This window comes from Aquarana catesbeiana, linkage group LG07 (assembly GCF_042186555.1).
Source record: "Aquarana catesbeiana isolate 2022-GZ linkage group LG07, ASM4218655v1, whole genome shotgun sequence".
Classification (NCBI taxonomy): domain Eukaryota; kingdom Metazoa; phylum Chordata; class Amphibia; order Anura; family Ranidae; genus Aquarana; species Aquarana catesbeiana.
Genome location: NC_133330.1, coordinates 31,147,911 through 31,174,025, shown reverse-complemented (window position 1 = coordinate 31,174,025; position 26,115 = coordinate 31,147,911). Strand labels below are relative to the sequence as shown.

Genomic DNA, 26,115 nt, shown 5'->3' with positions numbered 1-26,115 from the left:
CCAAGCCGATTCCTGAAAATCTACTTTAAGGTTGTATTTACCAGACCAAAAAAAAAAAAACGCAGCAAATCAGAGAAGTGCGTGGTTAAGGAATAAATACATTTTAAAGGGTAAGTTCACCTAAACCAAAAAACTGCCGATGCAGACAAGGGGTGCCGGTAGATAAAAACAAACTGTGCAGCTTTGTCCAAAATTAAATAACGTACTTTCTACAGGTGTAAGCCATTTACATACTGTACTTCCTGAAGCCTGACTGAAAAACTTCCAAAGATGGCATCATCCCGTCCTGCCTTGTTGCTAAGAAGTTGCTAAGACACTCCCAGCTGATTCAAAACCCTTGTGTGCTTCTCTCTCCCCTGTCGCAGAAGCTCTGAGCTGTGACGCTGCGATGGAGGAGATAGTGGACCAAACACGTGCAGGGAATTGCTGTGGGTGAGCAGTAATGGCTGGGAGTGTCTTCGCAACCTCCTAGCAACAAGGCAAAAACGGGGCATGTCCTTGCTACAGGTGTAGCCCATTTTAATTACCTTCCAAAGTCTGACTGAAAAATTCACAGAGATGGCATCATAGCATCTTGCTGTGTTGCTAGAAAGTTGCTAAGACACTCTCAAGCTGATTCAAAACTACTTGTGTGTGCTCAGTAACCCTGAGCTCAGCAGGGGAGATAGTGGACCTTACACATGCATGGGGTTGGATGGGGGTGAGTACTAATGGCTACAGGTGTAGGTCATTTACATACTTCCCGAAGTCCGTCTGAAAAACTCACAGAGGTGGCATCATAGCATCCTGCCATGTTGCTAGGAAGTTGCCAAGACACTCCCAGCTGCATCAAAACCCCTTGTGTGCACGTTTTCTCTCCTGTTGCAGTAACCCAAAGCTCAGCGGGGGGAGATAGTGGACCTTACACATGCAAGGGCTTGGTGGGGGTGAGCAGTAATGGCTGGGAATGTCTTAGCAACATCCTAGCAACAAGGCAAAATGGGGATGCCCTTGCTACAGGTGTAGGCCATTTACATACATACCTGACTGAAAAACTCAGAGATAGCATCATACCGTCCTGCCTTGTTGCTAGGAAGTTGCCAAGACACTCCCAGCCAATTCAAAACCCCTTGTTTGCACGCTTTCTCTCCTGTTGCAGTAACTCTGAGCTCAGCAATGCTGCGACGGAGGAGATAGTGGACTGTACACATGCAGGGGTTTGGTGGGGGTGAGCAGTAATGGCTGGGAGTGTCTTAGCAACCTCCAAGCAAAAAGCAAAAAAAACAGGGGGATGCCACCACTGGGAGTTTTTTTAGCCAGGCACCAGCCTCCAGCAAGGACGTTATCCAATTTTAATCAAAGCAGCACAGTTTGTTTTATCTGCAGGCGCCAATTTCCTGAATAGGCAGGTTTTTTTTGGCAAAGGTGAACTAACCCTTTGGGAGGCCAGTGGGAAATTCAACCAGTGCCACCCATGCCACATATTAAACACAGGCATATTTTATTTACCATGTCTATCATTGGTATTCTTCATCTAAAACAAAATAGCTTCCTAAATCAAAGCCAACACAATCACTCTGCATTTCCATAGTGCAGAATAAAATCATAAAGACAACAAAAACACAAAAGACCCTCTGTCTGCTACTAACTAAACAAATAAAAAAAAAAAAAAAAAATACTAGAAACCTAATAAAAGTAAAACGAGGTGTGAACAATGACTGGCATTCTGAAATGCTTGTGTATTTGGGGAGCACTGCGCCAGAAAAAAAAAAAAAGGTTTGTCTAGTGCCTGCTTTTCAGGAGCCAAACCAGACAATATATTGCTTCTTTAGGTCATAGGCATCAACCTTTACAATGAACAACCCAGCAGCACAAAGTCAAACATAATCCAAGTATAAAAGCATAAAACTGCAAACTAAGACTTAGTGCTCTGTTAAAGTTCATATAAATTTTGTTGCTCGTTTAGCTAATGGGGAAGGAAACGAGTACAAATACTTCCTCACTCCTAGAGAAAACACAAGAGGGCGCCACTAAGTGCAGTATAAAGTGTTTAATACATTTGAAATAAGAAGTAAAAAAAAAAAAAACCCACATTTAGCAAATACTGTGAAGGCATATCATGTATATCAGAGGAGCATCCTGATCACAGATAACAGAGGGTTAATCCAAATAGGAAGTGCTGAGCCACTGGTAGATGTGATGGCAACATCAATACACAAGCAGTATACTCCAGCAGGGCTGAGTCATCAGAATCTCACAGTGTGGGAATCCACTGTGTGACGCCAGGGGCATAAAAAAAGGTTTTGGCTACGCGTTTCAAAGCAGTACAGCCTCTTTTTCAAGCCTTAAAAGGCCTGAAAAAGAAGCAGTACTGTGTTGAAATGCGTAGCCATTCCCCTTTCACTCCTCTGACGCCTGACGTCACACAAAGGATTCCCACGCTGTCGGTTACTGACAGCTTAGCCCTATTGGAGTGTACTGCTTGTGTATCGATGCTCCCTTCACCATCACATCTACCAGTGGCTCAGCACTTCTTATTTGGATTAACCTTCTGTTGTCTGTGACCAGGATGCCCATCTAGTGTACATAATATGCCTAATGCACAGTGCATTAAGGTAAAAACAAAACCTTCAGTCTTTACAACCACTTTAAGGACCAGACAGCAGCCCAGGGAATAATAATTCACCAACGAGCAAAGCCCCTTGCATATAGAAAGACAAGTTTATCCCAGTCACATGGAAAGGCTCAAGGATCAGACCTGAGGATTGTCTGGTCCATGGGAGGCAGACACAGACTGCTCAGAAACTAGATTAGAGGTGTTTTGTAGTCCACAGAAAGAACTGGGCAAGGCTAATAAGAGTGCTTGAGAGAACACCATAGAGTAAACAGGACAACTTCTGATTTCTGGCAGGATCAACAGTTATTTTCTTTTTGCACTTGTAGAGCGGGTATAAAAAAAAAAATTCATTGTCAAGGCTTTCATACACCAAGCTAAAAAAAATAAAAAATCTAAATAACTGAAATAGGCCCAGGATGTCAACTAATGGAGGTGAGGCAGTACTGGCCTTTAGGTATTGCAGAGGACATCTTATTGCCATTTTCAGAAGATATGCTAAAGTTTATAAACATACAGATGTGGAAGCCATATTGTGTTCTGATTCAGCAGGAACTAAGGATATGTATAACAAAAGTGCGAGTAAGTGGAATGGCGCGTTGCGACACCCAACTAATCACAAACCAGCTTTCAACAGCTAGCAATGTCTCCCTTAATGTAAAAAAAAAAAAAAGGATCTGATTGGTTATTACAGAAGGGCCGCACTAGGATCAATTTTGCCCTTTGTTAAAGCCCAATTCCTGGCCAAAGCTTTTCACCTGTAAATCTGTAGATTTGTACTCCCTGTAAAATCTTTTTCTCTGGGTTTATCGAAGTACAGAGCTGGATCGTTAGATCATGAACAATGGGTTATTACGGCACCCGCAGGAGTAGGACGTTGGGTACAAAAAAAAAAAAAAAAAAAGGAAAAAAACACTAAAAGAAGGTGGGTTCCATGTCCTTCATTGGATGCAGAGAAAAAGATTTTACAGTGAGTACAAAAATTTTAATTTTCTCTTCCGTCCATTGAAGGACACAGCCAGGTCTGTAGATCATGTCCAATGGAAGGTCCCAAAGCAGTGCCAGAGGCATGGAGGGTGGACTCAGAGTTTATCAACCAAACTTAAACACAAGCTAAAATACTACTGCGCCGACAGACCCGCTTGATCACCATGCGGGGACACAAACATAAAAAGTCACTTTGATGGATATATGCTGCTCCTCATATCAGGTCCTGAGATACCTAATGCACATATTATCAAACACAAGACAAAAGGTATGGTCCTAAAGCTCCAACCAAAATGCATAGCTACAACACCACCCCCCCCCCCCCCCCCTTAGCATCCTGCCATCACCATTCTGTCTGCCGAAGGTCTCTGGCCAGAACCAATCTTAGCCGTTCCCAGCCGGCGCCACCCGAACATATCCAGGAAGCTGCAGGGGAGCTTGCGTTTCAGCCCATCAGCCGAGCAGCGGTCCTTCATCTCATCAGCAGCTTCCTAGCTGAGCTCTGCAATGGCCAGCCGCTTGCCTGCTGAATTCTGCAGTCTAAGGTGCAGCCTGGAAATCCTTCTGTAATGTTAGGACAAGAACCATTCCTTCACATGCAGTGAGTGCAATACTATTGTTAACCCTATTTTTAATAAACGTCTATCAACACTTAAATGGAGGCGCCCTCTTATGTTTGTTTTTTAATCAACCAAACTTTCTTAGGTCCTAACTGTGCTAGAGCACGAAACAAAAATGGAGCTGTATGTTGCAGATGGAGGGTTTGGTCACCAGCAGGGGTTGCCGCTAGGTTTTGTATTTTCTTTATGCCTAGCATCCTATTCCTGCAGGTGGCGTAATGGTTTATTAACCCATTGCACTAAAGATCCGACTGTGTCCTTCAATGAACAGAAGAGAGACTTTTTTTTTCCCGAAAAATGGTAAAGGGATAGATCCTCTGACAGGTTCTAATTACTGGTTATTAGCCCCTTTCCGCCCACCAGCTCCTGACTCTAAGGTTCTAAAAGCCGGGAGGCGGGCATTCAAGACACATGACCACTGTCACATGATCGTAAAGCTCCCAAATCGCTAGTATGCATCGGGAGCTTTGCAGTAACCGCCGGCTACCATGCTGGGAGTGCACAGGGAGTGCGCTCAGCATGGTAACTGGTTTACACAGGGCCACATATATATGCGTTCGGCCGGCATGAAGAGGTGAATACTGTCCCAATGAAAACTGCTCCCCTTATATCTCGTTTTATTTTGACAAGGACAGGAAGTGAGCTGAAACCTCCTCAATGGGGTCATGGACACAATCAAAAAAAAACTGACAGAAGTATGCATTCCTTTCAAGTCTATCCAAAACTATGAAGATACGTTTGGGCCGGAACTGGGCTTTGATAAGATGTAAGCGAACGATTGTCATTTCCACACAAAAAAGGGATGACCTAACAGTGCATAGGTGAACTTTAAACCTTGGCTAAAACTCAGCTGGTCTTACCATGCTGTTATAAGTCTATGTTTGGGTAACATACTCAGTACATCTCTGCAATGCATGCACATTTCCTCATGTTTTGGGCAAATCCTGCAAATATTTGCCAGAAATCCAGTGTGATTCTAACTTCCTATAGTGGGCAGACATTGTTGCCTTTGCAGCAAAGAAATTCCAAGTAGTGTTGCCAGCCATGCCCAGTCCGCCTCTGCAGAAATCCATCCGCTTATGCAATGGAAATTGGGAGAGGAGGTGTTGCCCTGCAGTCCAGCAGGGGAGAACTCGGGCAGGACTGAGAACACTGCTTGGGATTTGAGTGCTGTCAGCCTAGACAGGAAGTTATTAACTCACTGGAATTCTAGAAGAGATGTACTAAATGGTGTCATTTTACTTTGCTTAGACACTTTAATAGATGGATAATGCTTAAAAAGCACAAACATGGCAATTATTATTAGACTTTAAGACAGTGGTCTCCAAACTGTGGCCTGGGGGCTGGATGTGGCCCTTGGGACACCATTCCTCCCAATATTACAATGCACTATTCATTCTAAACCAACAATGAGACATAATTCCCGTCACTGATACCAACAAAAGGGCACTATTCTTCCCACTGACACCAACAAAGGGGCACTATTCTTCCCACTGACACCAACAAAGGGGCACTATTCTTCCCACTGACACCAACAAAGGGACACTATTCTTCCCACCGACACCAACAAAGGGGCACTATTCTTCCCACCGACACCAACAAAGGGGCACTATTCTTCCCACCGACACCAACAAAGGGGCACTATTCTTCCCACCGACACCAACAAAGGGGCACTATTCTTCCCACCGACACCAACAAAGGGGCACTATTCTTCCCACTGACACCAACAAAGGGGCACTATTCTTCCCACTGACACCAACAAAGGGGCACTATTCTTCCCACTGACACCAACAAAGGGGCACTATTCTTCCCACTGACACCAACAAAGGGGCACTATTCTTCCCACTGACACCAACAAAGGGGCACTATTCTTCTCACTGACACCAATGATGGAGCACTATTCTTCTCACTGACACCAATAATGGAACTCTATTCTTCCCACTGACACCAAGTGCAAGGCCCTATTCCTCCCAATGACACCAATAAATGATAGGCACTATGTACTGCCCTTATATCAACTATGGGGCAATATTCCTCTCACTAATACCAATGATGGGGCATTCTTTACTCCCACGGGCCACAGTCCAGCCCCTCAAAGTTTGAAGGACAGTAAACTGGCCCTTTGTTCAGAAAGTTTGGAGACCCCTGCGCCAAGACCACCTCAGTCCACCGTTGCAATGTCCTAGTATGGACAAGCTTACCAGACCTAAAGAGTCAAGAGAACACAGCTGGCAAGACACCGTAAAAATCCTTTGTGCATAAAACATTATTTATAACATATACGAACAACTTCCTGCTCTGATGCATGTCACCCTAAATTGGGCTTAAAGTGGTTGTAAACTCTTACATATTTCCAGTGAAGTGACTGGCCTTAGATGATACACAGAGATGAAACAAATCCTCCTACATAAGTTGTTCCTGTTTATCTGCAGCCTTCTCTTCTCTACATCTGCTGAATTTATACAGCTTGTCAGAGTTCAGAAAAATAGGGGGCAGAGAGCTGAAGTTACACTCTGCAGAGCTCATTGAGGAGAGCTCTGAGAGCTGATTGGAAGGAAGGGACATTCAAAAAGCAACAGAGATGAGGCTGTCAATCACAGACTGTGTGCTGGAGGTCCCTCCCGTCACCCTTTTTCTCTTGGTGTCAGAAGTGACTCCTACAGATAGCAGAGTACCCAGGCAGCAGACAGAAATGACACTTAGTGCTCTGGATTGAGACAGTATACACTAAAGGTTTATTGCTTTATTCATATTTCATGTCTGAGGTTTACAACCACTTTATTTGTAGAGGTTAAGCCCAATTTTGGGTGAATCCCATCAGAGGAGGTACCAGGTGGGGCTACGCGTTTCTCATCCGTTACAATAAAAGTTATGCAAACATGAAATTTTACAGTGTGATGTTGGGCTCTTTCTCATCAAAACTTGTGAGTGAGCACTCAGCTAGCCAGGGGGGCTTGGGAGCAGTGGATAATCTTTTTACCAGATATGAAGTCGGTCTGTGACGTAATCCTCATCTAAATTACTTTATATGAACACTAACTGACCTCTATTCAAGATTGATTTCAGCGATAAAATTTGATTGGATTTACCAAAGTACAGCCAGGCATAGGAAAGCCCCGTCACGGCTTGCGGCACACTTTTCTCTTTTCCTTGGCATACAATAAGGCCTTGAAGCCTTTATAGATATCAGCCGCTATTGGTGCCTAAAGCTCTGGGACCAGGAAACAGCGAGGGCACTGCACATGCACAATTTAGACCGGCAAAATGGAGCACGGGGCAGTTAGATAAGATCGAAAAGTCTGCAATGGAGACTGAATAAAGTCAACGCCAGCATAGAATGCAATCAATGCCATGCAGACCTCCAATATCCCGGCCTAGACCCGTGGGCCGACATAGGAGCAGTCTGGGCCCACAATCCTCTGGGTCTCATACCCATTAATTGCTTCTTCCTTAAGAAGTTTTCAGGGTGTAGCAGCATTAAAGACGACTTCTTTGTGTCCTATTTCCACGGGAGTTTCTAAGTAAAAAATAACTTTCTATAGAAATTTGCACTTTTTGTGAGGGGGGGGGGGGGAGCCGGGTAGAAAATTTAGGAAACCCCTCATGGAAACAGGAGAGTTGGAGATGGAAATACATTTTGTACAGTTTGGTGTGACTGTACCAAGCTGCTGACACTTAGGTGTTGATGGCTTTCCAGCGATCACTGTCTATGCTGTTTATGCTCCCGATGTGGGGCATGGAAGCCACGTCGTCTAGGTAAGCAGTCGTGTCAATCTGGGTGTTGTAGTACCCCGAATCATCTTTCCTTGCTACCGCGTAGGGATGCGGGAGGTGGACGTCTGCATCTTCCGGCTCGTCCACCTGAGACTTGTAGGAAAAGAGGATCTTGGGCTCTGACCTGGAAGAAGTAAAAAAATAAATAAATAAATAAGTGACACGAGAGCTGCACACACACTGCCCTGAAAAAGTATTCATACCCTTTAAAATTTTCCACATTTTGTCAGGTTACAGCCAAAAACATAAATGTATTTTATTGGGATTTTATAAGATAGACCAACACAAAGTGGCTCATAATTGTGAAGTGGAAGGAAAATTATCATTTTTTTTACAAATAAAGATAGAGAACCTTAGTGAACAAACAGCATCATGAAGGTCAAGGAACACACCATAAAGATCAGGGATAAAGTTGTGGAGAAGTTAAAAAAAAAAATTAAAAAAAAAAAAAAAAAAAAAGATTCCCAAGCTTTGAGCATCTCACGGAGCACCGTTCAATTCATCATCTGAAAACGGAAAGAGTATGGCACAACTGCAAACCTACCAAGACATGGCCGTCCACCTAAACTGACCGGCCGGGCAAGGAGAGCATTCATCAGAGAAGCAGCCAAGAGGTCCATGGTAACTCTGGAGGAGCTGCAGAGATCCACAGCTCAGGTGGGAGAATCTGTCCACAGGACAACTATTAGTCGTGCTCTCCACAAATCTGACCTTTATGGAAGAGTGGCAAGAAGAAAGCCATTGTTGAAAGAAAGTCATAAGAAGTCAGGTTTGCAATTTGCGATAAGCCATGTGGAGGACACAGCAAACACGTGGAAGAAGGTGCTCTGGTCAGATGAGACCAAAACTGAACTTTTTGGCCTAAAAACAAAACACTATTTGTGGAGGAAAACGAACACTACACATCACCCTGAACACACCATCCCCACTGTGAAACATGCAAGTAATTTTATGAAAAATACAGTAGATCAAAGGGCCATTAACCACTTAGATATACAGCAGCAAAGCGGCACGGCTGCACCAGATCACATACCTAGTACGTGATCCAACACCTCTGTGTCTGGGGCCCACTCCCGCTGTGATTATACACAGCAGGAGCTGATCGGTGGGTACCACAGACTTGATGTCCGCTGGCACCCGCCGATCCTTCGGTACAGAGGGAGAATAGTGGTCTGCCTATGTAAACAAGGCAGACCGCCAATCTGTCAGTAGGGAAGGCATTGATCCTGTGTCTCTGCAAAGCAGGGACATGTATCCACATCTTCCCCTAGTACAAGCACCTCCCCCACAGTTAGAAAACACCAGCTATGTACACAGTTAACCCTTTGATTGCCCCTGTTAATCCCTTCCTAGCCAGTCTCATTAGTACAGTGACAGTGCTAACAAATATGCACTGATCACTGTATTAGTGTCACTGGTTCCCAAAAATGATCAAAAAAGTGTGTCACTTAGTGTCCGATTTGTCCACCGCAATATCGCAGTCCCGCTATAAGTCACTGATCGCCGCCATTACTAGTAAAAAAATAAATAGGTGTATACCATAGATTGTAGACGCTATAAAACTTTTGCACAAACCAATCAATATACGCTTAATGGATTTTTTTTTTTTTTTTACTAAAAATATATAGCATTATACATATTGGCCTAAATTGATGAAGAAATTCGATTTTTTTTCTTTTATTTATTGGAGGTGTATAGAAGAAAGCATAAAATAGTGTTTTTTGTTTTTTTTTTAAATAGTCAGCCTTTTTTGTTTATAGCACAAAAAATAAAAACCAGAGGTGATCAAATACCACCAAAAGAAAGCTCTATGTGTGGGGAAAAAGGACATAAATTTTATCTGGGTAAAACGTCACACGACCGTGCAATTGTCAGTTAAAGTAACGCAGTGCTGCATCGCAAAAAATAGCCTGGGCATGAAGGGGGGGGGGTAAATCTTCTGGAGGGCAAGTGGTTAAGTAGCGTGTGTGTATGGATTATTTTTGGAGAATAAGGATATCATTTAGTGTTAACCTTATTGAGGAAAGCAGAGTGCAGAGAAAAGGAGCCACAGAGCTAGTTTTTAGTAGGTTTGATTTACTAACACAGATATATAAAGCAAGACATTTTGCTCTTTTTATGTGTAAAGAGAACCTGTCACTTTTTTCATTCTGTCCCCCCCCACCAGTACTCACCTTTGCCGTGTTCCCTTCCACTCCATTCGACTGTGCGAGCCCCAAGTCTAATCCCTGTGTAAGTTTGGGGTTAATCAGTGTGTGAGCTTTTACAGGGTAAAGGACTTGTCCCCTCCTCACGTGACAATATTTGGGCCTGTGGATTGGCTGTTGGGGGGCTGAGCCCCGCCTTCTGGGAGGAAGGGGAGAAGGTCACATTCTTCTGAATACCAAGTAATGCTGGTTAATTCTCAGAGCTCCTGCAGAGGAATGAAGCAGCAGTGGAGGTGGGTATCAGTAGGTAGTAAGGATGCTCTATCAAGAGAACCTGTCACTATTGCCTAAAAAAAATAAAGATTTGCCAACAAGTACATAGTCAAATCACTTCCACACGAATCCACAACAAGGCAGCACTGCTACTAAGAGCAGGTAAAAATAAAAATGAGGGGATACCCCTTTGTAGATATAATTAATATAAAAAAAACTTACCCAAAGAAGCCTTTCAAGAAAGCCACATACATGAGCGGAGCAAAGAGGCTGAAGTATAAAAATGTAGTGACATCCACCAAACTGCAAAAAACAAAAAGAAAAACAGAAAAAAAAAAAAAAAAGTACAGTAATTAGATAACAGTCTACATAAAAAAACTCCAACCTAAAAGTAGAATATAAATCTGCATAACTATTCTGCAAATATGCGCTGATAGGTCATGAATTAACAGATCTGGTGGGAATCCCAAATCCTAATAGAGCCCCTTTTCACACAGGGGGTTGGGGGTACTCTGTTTTGATCAGCAGAGGATCTATCCGCCAATCCCCTGCTGATCAGAGCAGAGTAGGCGGGTCCGTGTCTGCTCAGTTTATGCAGAGCAGACACAGCTCGCTCTGCTCTATGGGCAGCTGGGTGTAAACAGACACCGCTGTCCATTTACACCTGACTGCTATCCAATCCAACGAGACGGAGGATGGATGGATCCCCTTCTGTTATTTTTATCAGACAAGATCGGATCGGAGGTAGGCGGGTGTACACAGACACAAGTCCGTTTACACCCACCGGTCCATAGGGGTCAATGGACGGTCCGATCTGGTCCACCTGAAAAATAAACAGTGGACTTGATCAGACTCTTCATGTGAAAGGGGCCTAAGAGTTTTCATTGCAAATTTAACAGCTTCAGTAGTTCTTTGTTGGTGTATTACTACAAGATCCGTTTCCTCATCAGGTCAACAAAAATGTACTCATCTCGCATACCAGAAAACGGAGCGAAGTTTGCTCGTAGCTCACTCTCAGTATAAGAGAAGTCTTATATCCAAAATATATCAAAACCTGCCTACTAGTTCCTTAAACCTACTGTCACTGGTATAAAATGAAAATGGGTCCAAGATGAAGGTCCACTGATGAACAGTGGCCCAAAGCCCTGCAAATATTACCCCAGATATCGATATTACCTTTGCTGTGATTGATTATTGGCTCCTAATTGCCCTCATCAGCTTTGCTGCAGCAAGAGAACAGACAAACACGGCATGTTTCCAAAGCGGTTCTCAAGTTTATTGCACATGCTTACGTAAAAAGAAGCAACGTTCCAAATCTACTTTCAAGGCTCTGTTCACACTTGTGTGCTTCTTGGTTGCTTTTTGCAGAAACGCACTACAGTCCATATAACATGGTTTCCTATGAGATACGTTCACATCTATGCTTTTTTTTTTTCAGCCGCTGAGTTTTTGGAAAGGACCAGGGACTTTTTTTAAACGCAAAACGGTGCTTTTTTTTTTTTCTTTTTTGGTTCGATAGACTTCATTTGAGAAGCTGCAGAAAAGCATGTGGAGCATTTTTACCGCCGAACAACAAATCTGCCAAACAAAAAAAAAACATAAGAAATGCAAATCGCGGAAAAATCATTGCAGAAACGATCCTCCTCTTCTGCCCCGACGGTGCTCTTGGCTCCTCCCCTTTATCGGGTGCCCCCCACAGAGAGCCACGTTCCCTGAGGGCACCCATGCGGTCGAGGTCCCGAGTCCTGCTGCGTCCATTAACACAGTCAGTGGAACTCATCCCCACCCCCCGCTCCCATGTCACTGGATTTGATTGACAGCAGTGGGAACCAATGGCTCCCGTTGCTATCATCTATCAAATAAGGACAGAGACAGCAGCTGGGCTAGGGCACATCGCTGGAACGAATGTAAGAAAAAGCGGGTGGGGGGTCCTCTAGGGGCAGCTGCAGCAAAGAAGGTTTTTCACCTTAATGCATATGCATTAAGGTGAAAAACCATGAGACTTTAAAATCACTTTAAGGAAAAAGTCACAACTGCTGTGTCTAGAGTTGGCCAGCTGTCCCTAACCGCAGGTAAGCTCTGGATGTGCAGATACATGCTTACAGCCATGGACAGTCCTGCTATGTTCAGCCTTTCATTTGGTTGTATAGGCTGAGTGGCTGCCACTGATTGGAACACCTGGGATTCCAGCCACAGGCATGCGCAGTATACTTTCCACACCGTAGCCAATTGGGAACGTGTAAATGAGGCCGAACTCATTTTTCCTAGACAGCTTGGTCTGCATTAAAATATAAAATTATGCTGCACTGTGTCTTTAAAATCACCTGTCCTGACCGCCCTTATTATATATCGAGACTGGGAGAGGGAACTAGGCAATAGTCTGGCTCAGGAGGACTGGGATAAATCCTTTATTCTTACATTCAAATCCACTAAAGCATCCAACTCTCAGTAAAGAAATTACAAAATATTAAAGAGGAAGTAAACCCTGGTGGGTTTTACTTCCTCTTTATTTCCCTGCAAAGGTAAAGCATAATGGGCTACTTATGCATCGCATAGTAGCCCATTATGTGTCACTTATCTGAAACCGAAGCCGGCAATGTCACCGTTGTCCCCACTAGCAGGAAGCTTCCGTCTTCACCCCTCTTCCTTCCAGGGCCGCGAACTCCGGCTCTGTGACTGGCTGGAGTCGCGTGACGTCCCAACCGCGCGGGAGACGCCAGTCACGGCATGACCCCTATAAGAAACGCCACGACGTGCCCTTTCTAAAGTGCGCTGATGACTACGGTGCACGCGCCGTAGTCATTGGTGCACGGCTTTTTTGTATAGGCTTAATATAGGCTTACCTGTAGGTAAAAGTGGTTGTACACGGTGTACAACCACTTTAACTAGATGGTATCGATGCCCGACCCTTTTAAATAAGATCAATAAGGCTACACCGGATCTATGCCGGAGGTGTGGGGAGTCAAGAGGCTCATACCTACATGTGTGGTGGTCCTGCTGAATAATAAAGCAATTATGGTTGGCTATATTCCACCTCAGCCATCTGATCACGGGTAAGATATGGCTTAAGACCCCAGAGGTAGCTCTCCTCTCCATGATCCCGGGATCAATTAAATCTATTTAAATAAGAATACTCCGATTCCTGTTGATAGCACTGATCCCCAGACACTGGAAATCTCCAGCAACACCATCAATACGGGAATGATTAGTGGAAGTGAATAATATAATGTGATTGGAAGAGTTGGTAGCCATAGATAATGAAAACCACCACAAGTAAAGACCCCTTGGATTGAATTTCTTGATTCTTCTCTGCTTCTGTCTTTTATAGGGAATAGAAATTGATACCACATCCCTTAAAATCACACATAGCTGCTTTCTAGGAATAGTCATTTCAAGACAAAGCAGGAGAACAAATAGTTTTTTTTCTTGTCACACTTGGCTGACTCGTTCTGTAGGACGCTATTTTAATATAAAAGAGGAAGTTAACCCTGATGGGTTTTAGTTCCTCTTTATTCCCCTGCAAAGTAAAAGAATAATGGGCACTTAGTATGCATTGCATACTAGCCCATTATGTGGCACTTACCTGCAAACGAAGCCTGCAATGTCCCCGCTGGTGGAAGCATCCATGTTCGTCCCTCATCCTTCCGGGGAGGCGGACTCCAGCTCTGCGACTGTCAGGAGCCGCATGATGTCACTCACGTGCGGGTCCTGCCAGTCACAGCACACGCTGGGGAAGAAACGGCACAGAGGGCCGTTTCTTCATTGCACATGCGCTGATGACATCATCGGCACACTACAAAATAAATATCTCCTAAACGGCGCACGTTTAGGAGATATTTTCAGTACATATAGGTAAGCCTTTTTATAGGCTTACCTATATGTAAAAATGTCTCAGGGGGTTTACAACCACTTTAAAAAAAAAAAAAAATGTTGCCCTTTCTTCCCCCCCACCCTCTCTTCTTTTTCTGGTTTATACCATTCTGGGTTCCCCCACACGTGGGGAAAACATTTTATTATTATTCACCAATTTAATTTTAGATTTTGCAGTTACTGAAGGATAAGAGGGCATGTTATAAACTATATTTATGAGCCTTCTAAACGTCATTGTTATTGCTACTGTGAAAGTGCCACGTGTACCTCCTTTTGTTCCTTTCTTTTTTCTTTTCAATAAAAATACATTAATTAAAAAATCACAAATCACATTGTGCACAAGACATATAATAAATAAAACCTATTGTAATGCCACCATCATCACTATAAATATACTGTAAACTAATTTACATACGGTTATATATGGTTCAGTAAATACCACCACTCTGATAGTGTGATCAAATGAAATCACTTTGAATAAAGCACAATCAGCTTTATATGGCACGGTGAGTGCCACCAGCACACCGATCATGCTATACACAATCAAATGGATTTGAATGTAAGCTCTACAATCAGGGCCTTCCTGTTCCTGTATTGAACTGTACTGTAATTGTGCTGTCCCCCTCTACATTGTAAAGTGTTGTGTAAACTGTTGGCGCTATATAAATCATGTATAATAATAATATTAATAATAATAATAATAATAATAATAATTAAAACTGATAGATGCAAGGGAATTCCAACACCACTCTACAACCACAGTGAACTTTTATTTTCTTCTAAGATTTATCATTACATTTAGTGTGCTTCACCACCACCGAAACATGCAGCCTCTTACCGATTGGATATACCCCAAATTATAGGTGGTCTAAACAGCGCTCTAAATAAGGAATCCTCTACCCAAAGCTAGGAGACCATGGGAAGCATTGGGAAGGATCATAGCAGCAGGATGTTTCAGAGGCACTTGGAGACCACAGGGCACAATAGCAGAGAATTAGTATGAACACTTCACCTTCGGCATGCATGGTATTCCGGCAAAATAAAACAAACAGCATTCCATAGTGCAAACTGTTGTGCCTCTTTGTAATAATAACACGTGTTCTACTCACATAGGTATATCAAGCAATAGCATGGAGTAAATCCAGCATCACTGTGACCTCCAGCAGGCATGACGAAAACAGCACAGGAGTTTGCAGCAGAGATGGATTCAAGACATGCCTATGCTTTATTTTCCTATGCGAGTAAGAAAACAGGTTGCACTATGGAATGCGCTTTGTTTCTTCTGCCGGAATACCATGCATGCCAGAGGTGAAGTGTTAATGCTGATGTTCCCTGTGGTTTCAAAGTGCCTCTGAAACATTCTGCTGCTGTGATCCTTCCCAATGCTCCCCATGGTCACATAGCTTTGGGTAAAGGATTCCTGATATACAGCACTGTTTAAACAACTTAAAATTTGGGGTCTATCCACTTAGTAAAAGGCTGCATGCTTCGGTGGTGGTGAAGCACAATGTATGGATATATCTTATGAGAAAGGAAAAAAAAAAGTTGTCATTGCGATTGTGGAATGATTTTGGAACTCCCTTGCATTCATCACTTTTACTTATCCATTTTAACTTTGATTGTGTATAGCACCATCGGAGTGGTGGTGCCACTCACCGTGTCATATACACTGAGCCAAATTATAAAACGCAACACTTTTGTGTTTGCCTCCATTTATCATGAGCTGAACTTAGATATATGACTTTTTGTACACAAAAGGCCTACTTCTCTCAAATATTATTCACAAATCTGTGTTAGTGAGCACTTCTCCTTTGCCTAGATAATCCATCCACCTCACAGGTGTGGCATATCAAGATGCTGATTAGACAGCATGGTTATTGCACATGGGATTGCACCGCTCCAAAGTGATCGCCTCTCCTAAGAACAGCTGTCTCCACAATCAGGCAGGGCGCAATATTGGAAAATGGCTATGACTAAGCACCATAGCTGGTGTGAAACACATCAGAACTGTGCAGTTAGTCTGTATTGCCCAGTGATGCTTTAATATTCATTTTTTAATAAAGGTGAACTTTTTTGGAGTGCGGCTATCCAGCGTTCTATTTTTGCATCATTATTGCACAGGTGTGCCTTAGACTGGCCACAATAAAAGGCCACTCTAAAATGTGCAGTTTTACTGTATTGGGGGGGGGTCCAAAAACCAGTCAGTATCTGGTGTGACCACCATTTGCCTCACACAATGTAGCACATTTCCTTTGCATAGAGTTGATCAGGTTGTTGATTGTGGCCTGTGGAATGTTGGTCCATTCCTCTTCAATGGCTGTGCGAAGTTGCTGGTTATTGGCAGGAACTGGAACACGCTGATGTATACGCCGATCCAGAACATCCCAAACACGCTCAATGGGTGACATGTCCGGTGAGTATGCTGGCCATGCAAGAACTGGGATGTTTTCAACTTCCAGGAATTGTATACAGACCCTTGCAACATGGGGCGATGGTCGTAGATGAATGGCACAATAATGGGCCTCAGGATCTCATTGCGGTATCTCTGTACATTAAAAATGCCATCAATAAAATGCATCTGTGTTAATTGCCCATAGCATACGCCTGCCCTTACCATAACCCCACCGCCACCATAGGCCACTCGATTCGCAACGTTGACATCAGCAAACTGCTCACCCACACAACCCTATACACGCTGTCTGCCATCTGCATGCATCACTGGGCAGCTGAATGGGTAAAGTACAGGTTTGCTTTATTATTGAGAAATATGGGCACTGGAGTCCCAGGAGACAAGTAGGAGGCTAGTCAAACGCAATTATCAGTAATGGGTTCTACTGCACTGTATACACTGAAATCTATGCAATTGATGGAAGCAATAAATGTTTTGTATGAGGAAGAGGAAGGAAGAAGGAGGGAAAGAAAAAGAAGGAAGAAGGAAGGAGGAAGGAGGAAGAAACAAGAAAAAAATAAGAATTAAGTATTGGGGTGCAGTTGGCCTTTATTAGGGACTAACTTGGACTTACCAGAGCCCGTTGCTAATATTGGCACACAGGAGAGCGCTGCCTATACCCTGTACTAAGTTCAGTGCAGCCAGGATAATGGCGTAGATGTAGAAACTCTTCCTAGCTGCAGACAGAAAAAGGTATATATGACATTACATTACACTTTTATGCAAGAAGAATAACAAGATGGCTAAAACAACATGAATGGAACAATTTTGTTACACAAAAAAATGAAGTGACAAATGATTAAAAAAAAAAACAAAAAAAAAAAAAAAACAATCAAACAATTGAAGCCCAACTTCACATTTAATGTCCCTTTAAATCAGACCTGAGCAAATTGCAAACCTTTAGCTGTCCCTGTCCGGCCCGCAACAAATTCTACACATGGCTCAGACTAAAGCTGGCCACACACACATTAAAATCTGCTTGTAGAACAATCAACTTTAGATTTATCAGCTACATCAAGTGAGGATCTACCAAAACAGTCCATTCGATATGTAACCAATTAGGCAGGCCCTTCCAGCCATGTAGTTGTTGGTATATCTGACGGGGATTGTACAATCAGACTACAACATGTGTGGCCAGCTTTACTCCCACAAATATCCCGATTTCTGAAATAACATTATTGAGAACACCAATATGCTCATTAGACTCACATGGAAGAGAGATGCGATCTTTCAGGGGGGTTTTCGGTAGTATAGAGACAAGTGCATATACCTGCAGAAAACAAAACACAACACATGGTGAAACTTTAAACAGACCCTGTCACCAACTTAAAAGATTGCAGGTAAAAAGAACAGAAAAATCAAGTCTATTAAATGCTTAATTGCAGCGTTTTTCCTTAGACCCCAAGTCACGCAAGGCGATTTGGAATCGCAAGCAGAATCAGCATCATTCTGCCCAGGATTCCAAATCATGATACAATTGTGGTAAAACATGCAATGCGTGTTTGGGTGCCATTCAAACTTAATGGCACCCCAAACGCAGTACGGTTTTGCAGCGATTGTTGAGTAACAGAATGGCATTGAAATTGCTGCAAAATGTGGCTTTTATATAAAAATTTTTAAAAAATGCACAAAGCTCGTCGCCTAAAAAGGAGCAGGCGCTTCTTTTGAACAACAAAAAAAACACGCAAAGGGCAGCTCATTTAAGTGAATAGGCTGCCCTATGTGCGACAAGCAGAAACACGTTGAAATCTCACTTAAAAAACAAATTGCAAGCAGGAACGCTGGTTTCCACTACGTGAGATCTAAATGGGACCTTAATTACTTAGCACAGCGTTTTCTTTCCTTTGCACTTCATAGCCCTTTCCTCTTTGGAAGTGTCTAATTAAAGCTCCCTGCAAAAGCCTTTATAGAGCTGCCAGGAGAGGAGCGAAAGGGAATATTGTAGAGCAGGAAACACTAAATGGCAGACGGCAGTCTGGATCTGGACAGAATGACTGTCCCACTTGGACGGCCACAGTCCAGCCACTTAGGAACCTGGGCCTCTCTTACCCAGTGTCCTGTAGCTCCCTCTCCCAGTCCGGCCGTCCCCCCCCCCCACATCCACTGTCACCCTCACAGCAGGGTAGAGGGCAGAAGTGAGGACAGTTCTGGACAGAGGGTGGCAGCTGCAGAGGACTGCTTGCTCCAACACAGTGTTAAGACCATTTATTGCCAGGACGCAGGGTGAAGGGAAAAAAAAAAAAGGAGGGGGGGGGGTTGATTCTAGAGGGGCTGAGAACAACACTGTGAAGGGCAGAATGTGATGTGAAGTGGGGGACTGATGTAGAGGGGGATGAGGATAGACTGATGTTAAAGGGGATTTTGATGTGAAAGGGAGCTATAATGTGCCGGGGAGGGGACTGCGTTACGCCGGGGAGGGGACTGTCATGTGCGGGGGGAGGGACTGAGGAAACTGATGCAAGAAGAGGACTGTGATACAAGGGAAGGGGGGGGGCTGTGATGTGTCTGCTGACATCACATTCTCCAAAACGCCAATTTTCAGCAGCAGTCTCATGGTTTTAAGATGTCCACACAAGGGAGATTTTTACAGGTAAATACCATGCCTAAAATATAAGTGCCCATCTAAGTGTTCATTTCCTGTCCGGCTGACAACCTTTACCAAGAAGGTTAAAAGTGCTGCTGTTGGAGAGTACAACTCCTTTCCTGTCTGGTAAAACATTGTCAGCAGGACGGAAGTAAGGAGAAATCTCTCTAATGGAGCCTAGAATAGCATTAAAACGCAATAGGAGGTGTAACCCTTCTCAATTTATCAAAGCCAAAAAGATAAAAAAAAGGTTTGGGCTGGACATGCACACTAATCCTTGTTAACTCCCTAATTCAGGAACAGAAGTAAAAATCCTGTACACTTCTAGCACATTTTCTTTTAGGACAACACAGATTTGCATCAATGCATTTACTTTGCTTACCAAACAGAAGAAGCAGGAGCTTGCAAGCCAAAAATGCCTGCCTCCATGTCCATAAATATTAAAGTCCTGTGCCGAGAGGTGAGAGTCGGGGTATAGGATTTCTAAGGTGCCCTATTGAAAGAAATACATTGATTCAAGAATACTCCATGAGAACTGTTCATTCACAATAAATGATACATTGCAAAAATGTAAACTATGATGGGTTGATTTACTGAAGCTGGTGCAACTCTGCATAGTAACAGCTTCCAGGTTTTTTGTTTTTTTTTGTCAAAGCTTAATTGAATAAGAAGATTAATTGAAGAAGCTGATCGGCTACCATGCACAGCGGCACCAGATTTTGCACTCTCCATTTTTAGTAAAATCAACCCCTATATAAAATTACACGCTCTCTCACTTTTTTGTATCCCTTCTAATGTGATCAGTAGGTGTAACTTCTGGAAGTCTGTATTCACACTCAGGCACCGACCAGCAAAAATCAGGCTTCTCAGTGGGAGTGGCTGCGCTAGGTGGGGAAGGTAGCTGTGTAGGTGGCCTAACAGGAAAGGCTGCACTTACCGTGGGCATCACCTGTGTGGTGACATTTACTATTAATCCTGAAGCAAGCAAGAGGCGGGGCAGTGGCACAGAGTCTCTTTGTCTGGCAGATAGAACATTTCATATATAATATTCAAGGCAGATTGGTGGTTTTCTCATCTGCTTGTGACCAGGGACCATTGACATGTGATGGTCCAGAACAAAAATTTAGCAATGTCAGTATGCCTCTATTAACTTGACAATTTTGCATTGCTTTTTAAAAGCACATAAAATACTTTTATTTATTACACCCTTAATAAATGCCCTACTTAGTTATAAATTGCATTAAGCGTTTAAAACCATAACAGCTTTTATTTTATTATGACCTGCATCTCACTTTAAAAGATTCAGCCTACTAGCATTGTCACACAAAGTACTCAAACTTGACACCTTAGCACTAAGAGATTCTTAAAAGGATAAGTTCACCTTTTGTAACATGCTACACCCATATTCTGGGTGTAACACTCAAAGTGGGGTTCCACCCAAAAAAAAAAAAACTACTTTTTTTACTTACCTCTAAATGCCTGTTGCTAGGGGGTCCTTCGTAGTCTGCCTCTTCCAGTGCCTGGGCTGGTGACATCACTTCCCCCTCGGCACAGGAAGGGCTCAGCTCTGCTCCCTCCCTCCTGTCAATCATCTGAGACCCATTACAGGTCCCAGGTGACTAAGCGGCCAATCAAGGCGCGCGGCGCTGCTCGCACATGTGTAGTGGGTGCCAGGCTGTGAAGCCACAGCCCGGCGCCCACAGTTGCAATGCCGGAGCCGCTGAACGGAGGGGAAGACGAGCGGGGCTTCGATCCCCCGCATCGCTGGACCCTGGGACAGGTAAGTGTCCAATCAAAAGTCAGCAGCTGCAGTATTTGTAGCTGCTGACTTTTAAATTTTTTTTTTTTTTTTTTGACTGGCCCTCCTCTTTAAAGTGGAAGTCCAGGCTAAAACTAAAATCCCTGCATCTATAGCCACCAACATTCTAACTTATCTAGCCCTGAAAAGAAAACTCCCTAATTCAGTAAAGGTATACATACCTTTCTCCTTAATTCACTAAAAAGGTATACATACCTTTTCTGCAGGCGATCTGATCCGACCTCCAGTGGCGGAAGCTCTTGCAGAGGACATGGCCGACAGCGGCTGTGAAATGAATGGGAAGCGACATCACCCAAAGACTTACTATGGGGCTTCCATTGACGGACATGTCCTCAGCACACCCATCCACACAGCGAAGGCGCAGTTGACAGCTTAGCGTGGGATCAGAGCTTCCGACACTGGAGATCAGGTGGGATCTCCTGCAGAAAACGTATACTGATTTTTTTTCTAGATAGGTTAGTGTCAGAATGTTGGTGGCTATAGATGCAGGGATTTTAGTTTTAGCATGGACTTCCACTTTAACATGTTACAAATGTATTGGCCCCCACAACTCCTCTAATCCCCCAGTTTGTTAGTTTTTCCCCCTGCTCGCTGCCACAATCTAGATAAAATGTGGCTTTGCCCGCCCGGCCGCAACATTCATTCACAGTGTTTTGTGAATGAATGAACTACCAACAGCCTTTGTTGCTATCGGCTTGTAGTTCCTGATGAACTACCACGGCGCTGATGATTGACAGGAAATATCCATGAACTACCACAGCAGTGTGAAACTGCCTGCCTGTATGATGTAAAGGCAAACAGATATACTGACAGTCTGCAGGAGACCTGCATGGCAACAGCAATCTGCTGATCGCTGGTGCAGTGCTTTCCAGGCTCTTAGAACAAAACAAAAACAAAAAAATAGTAAAAGAAAATTTTTATACCTGCAAAAAAAAATAAAATGTGCATTTATTTTTTGTTAAAAAGTGAACTTCCCTTTTAAATCAACCAAAAGGACCGTGGTAGATGGCGACCATCGGCTCTTATCCAAGACCAGTATGCTACGTCACTTCTGCCCTCTTAATATTTGGAAAACTTTAAATGACATGGACAAAAGGCTTTAAAAGGCCTAATGCATTACCAACAACACTTTAGTAAGAAGTTAAAACCAATGAATGCAAACTCACAATGGCCAATGGCTAAACCAGTGCTGTACATAAACCCAAGTGGGAAGATGGTCCTATAGGAGATGGAACTCATACGACCCTGACATAAGCCTGACTTTCCAGCTGATGGGTTTCAACAGACAAGCCCATTTTTTTTTTTTTTTTTTTAGAGTAAAGCCCTACTAGCGCTGTGACGGTGCCATCTCTGAACAAGGAGTTGGCACTGCCATGGACTTCTAGTACCAAAATGGCCCGTAGACTACAGTTCCTCCAAAATGATGAGGAACGTTAATCGTGAGATTGTGGGTGGAAAGGGTCAACAGGCTGGTAAAACTGAACTAAAGCCAGCTTTCTGCAAATTGCAACTTGACATTGGAATGTCAGACAGCCCCCTGCAAAGGATGTAGAGCACTGCTAGAGTTGGTTCGTTTATCATTTGTAGGTAATAAGTATACACTTGTATGTTACCTGTGTGACCGAATATCCAAGTGACAGCACAGCAGTAATGGCCAGTACCCACTTCACACTGGATTTACTTTCAAGGTGACCTAAGAAAGTAAATATTAATAAATAAATAAAAAAAGCAAATTACTGGACTGCCCATAGACAAGACAATGATATTCATTTCATTGTTAATCCAACCAAGACAAAGATCAAGATGCAGCAACCCCTAGCATATAATCAGCAGCCACCTTTTCACAGGAATATGATTGGATGCCTTGGATGACACTGCACAATGTATTAAAAACGGGACAGCAAGTGTATTCTTTACCCATATCAATACAAGTAGCTAACTCTTAGAGCTCCACTCCAGGCATACAGCATGTAAAAATGCAGAAGCAGGGAGAGCCTTGTACTGCAGGTCCTTAGATACAGCTTCCTTTCCAGCAAGAACAGCAGTGACACCACCAAATCTCACTGCAAATCTGGGGAGACTAGCAGTCAGAGGCAGCAGTGTCTTAGATCAGGGGTAGGCAACCTTAGAGAGATGGAGATCTACTTGAACAACACTAAGGAAGTCAAAGATCACCAGGCACAGTATCCTATTGTTAGGGCCAGTTAACACCAAACGCAATGCCAGAAAGGCATGTTCCATGAGTGTTTCCTGCACCGTGTTCAAAACGCACTGCCTTTGTGATCTACTACGGGTGATAATACATTGTTAACCCCAAAATGTAGATTGTAAACGCAGTGGACATTAAAAAAAAAAAAAAAAAAGGAAAAGAAGAGTGCAGGGATTAGGAGTGCGTCGTGATCAGAATGCAGGGATCAGGAGTGCGTCGTGATCAGAATGCATTGTTCTATCATTATAGATTTCCTTCATAATAACATGCTATAGATTAAATAAATCAAAAACAAAAATAACCTCACCGAAAGCCAAGCCTAGTATAATGACACTGAGTTCAATAGCCAGCAGGAAAAACCTGGTGATCTCCCACAAAACCTAAAACAGCAAAAAAAATAAAAATACAAAGACATTTACTATTGCACCAACAACTGCAAACAGAGCCAGTCACGACCGGTCATATTACAGAACTTTAATTGTGCAGACTAATTTGTGACAGATTTATATTGACTGACAATCTACAGTAAAAGCACCCCTGAGGTCTGATAGTTGCTACCCCTTTAAAGAGGTTATAAAACCTCCAAAAAAAAAATAAATGAAATAAAAAAAAACCCTGCAAGACAAAAAGGCATAATAAGCTATTAGGCATCACATACTAGCTCATTATGAAATACCTACCTTAAAACGATGCCCTGAATCAGCGCCATCACTCGGGAGTATACGGCCAACATCTTTCACCAGAGTTAGTTCCGGGTACGCGGGCTCTGGCCCTGTGATTGGCCAGAGCCGCCGGTCACTGCATGGGTCCTGAAGAAACGGCACCAGCGGGCCGTTTATGCAGAGCGCATGCGCCGATGACGTCGGCAAAAGCGTATATAGTGACTATCTCCTAAACTGTGCAATTTTAGGAGATATTTACAGTACCTACAGGTAAGCCTTATAATAGGCTTACCTGTGGTACAAGTGGTGCAACAGGGTTTACAACCACTTTAACTATCCGAGCTCATGCTAAAATAATAAACTAAGTACTTATGCACCAAGCACAATGGCTAAGTGGTTAGCACTTCCCCCTAGCAGCACTAAGGTTATAGGTTCTAATCCCAACCACAGCACTACCTGCATGAAGTTTGGATGTTCTCCCTGTGCCTGCATGGGTTTCCTCCGGGTACTCCGGTTTCCTCCCACACTCCAAAGACATGCTGGTAGGTAATTGGCTCCTGTCTAAATTGGCCCTGGTATGTGTATGTATGAATGTGAGTTAGGGACTTTAGATTGTAAGCACGGACTGATGCAAATGTACAATATATATGTAAAGCGCTGTGTAAATTGATAGCGCTATGTAAGCACCTGTAATAAACAGTATAAGACCCCTTTTACACTGAGCCGCTATTTTTAGCACCACTTTAACGGCGCTATTCGGCCGCTAGCGGGGCGGTTTTAGCCCCCGCTAGTGGACGAAGAATGTTAAATCCGCCCGCAAAACTCAGCTTTGCCGGCAGTATGGCGGCGCTGCCCCACTGTTTTAAATGGGCAGGAGCACTGCTCCTAGACCGCTGCAAAGAAGCTGCTGGCAGGACTTTTTGTGATGCCCTGCCAGCGCAGCGCCCCAGTGTGAAAGCACTCGGGCTTTCACACTGGGTTTGCAGCTAAGGCTTTTTTCAGGCGCTATTTTTAGCTCTAGCGCCTGAAAAATGCCTCCAGTGTGAAAGGGGTCTAAGAGTACCAAGGTCCATGATTACTTATATTCTTTTTAACTGAGGTTTTTATCTTAAGTCTTATAGACACTCATTAGGTCAGGTAGTTGGCAGGGCAGCACCGGTCATATCTGAATTTCTGACCCCAGTGTCATCGACACACAACTGACCAAAAGTTTAAAGCCTTCCCAGACCCCTCCACTCTTTTGTGGAAATTCTTTGCCCACCAATATGGCAGGTTACCAACTCCAGCCAGTTTTCCCGCCAGCTGACCGAATCTCACCTTGTCCGTAACAGTGGCCACACTGGAGGAGCTCACGGTCATAGACACAATAGCTCGAGTGATCCCTACTAATGCCACCACAAACACCTGCAAAAAAAAAAAAAAAAAGCAATAAAGAAAAGTTTTTATCAATACCGATCATAGATTTCCCTGTATTAGGTTTACGGACACAATTGAAAAGAATGTGGAATATCATGACTTTTTGTTACAATATTTAAACTTCAAAAAACTATTTAGTGCCAGTAAACAAAAAACATTTTTGTGTGTCATTGTCTCTTAAAATAACTAAACTTTCTCTATCAGTGTGGTCCACCTTTCCTTTATTACTATACCTTTTGACTGTGAATTCCTGATTGATCCTGTTATTTCCCAGGACTTCTTTATTTAGAGTGGCAACACTATTGCGGCTAAAGCTCTGTCTTCTGCGTTGCCACTCCCAGAATGTATGCTTTGGTTTTACCCTGTGGGAAAGCCTTGCACTTCCTCCTCTCCTCTGTTAGCTGCCACACGTGACAATCTTTAGTGGCTTGTGAGGAAGCTCCAGTAGGGTGATTGACAGCAGCTTCTTCTCTCTGCTAGCAGTCAATCAGTGCAATCATGATAAATATTTATTTTATAAAATATGTCAATTACACTAAAAAATGTGGCTTCAATGTTTTTTTTTTTTTTTGGAAAGTAATTTTTTTTTTTTTTTTTTTTAACTTACTACAACAATACAATAACACAACAGCACCAATCAGCCCTGAGCAGCCCTGGGGAGCATCCTGCAGTGAAATCTGTAGGTAGCAACACAGGTTGCTTAATAGCTCCA

At 43.3% G+C, this 26,115-nt stretch overlaps 1 protein-coding gene across 1 annotated transcript in view; it reads right to left on the bottom strand.

Moving 5' to 3' along the window:
- Positions 1-3,895: 3,895 nt before the first annotated feature.
- The window catches only part of TPRA1 (transmembrane protein adipocyte associated 1), a 38,962-nt gene continuing 16,742 nt past the window's right edge, over positions 3,896-26,115 (bottom strand). The window contains 8 exon segments of the mRNA XM_073591913.1: positions 3,896-8,098; positions 10,617-10,697; positions 17,288-17,390; positions 17,923-17,983; positions 19,680-19,790; positions 22,730-22,809; positions 23,633-23,705; positions 25,305-25,391. Coding sequence (XP_073448014.1) covers positions 7,876-8,098; positions 10,617-10,697; positions 17,288-17,390; positions 17,923-17,983; positions 19,680-19,790; positions 22,730-22,809; positions 23,633-23,705; positions 25,305-25,391 — 819 coding nt within the window. The 3' untranslated portion in view covers positions 3,896-7,875.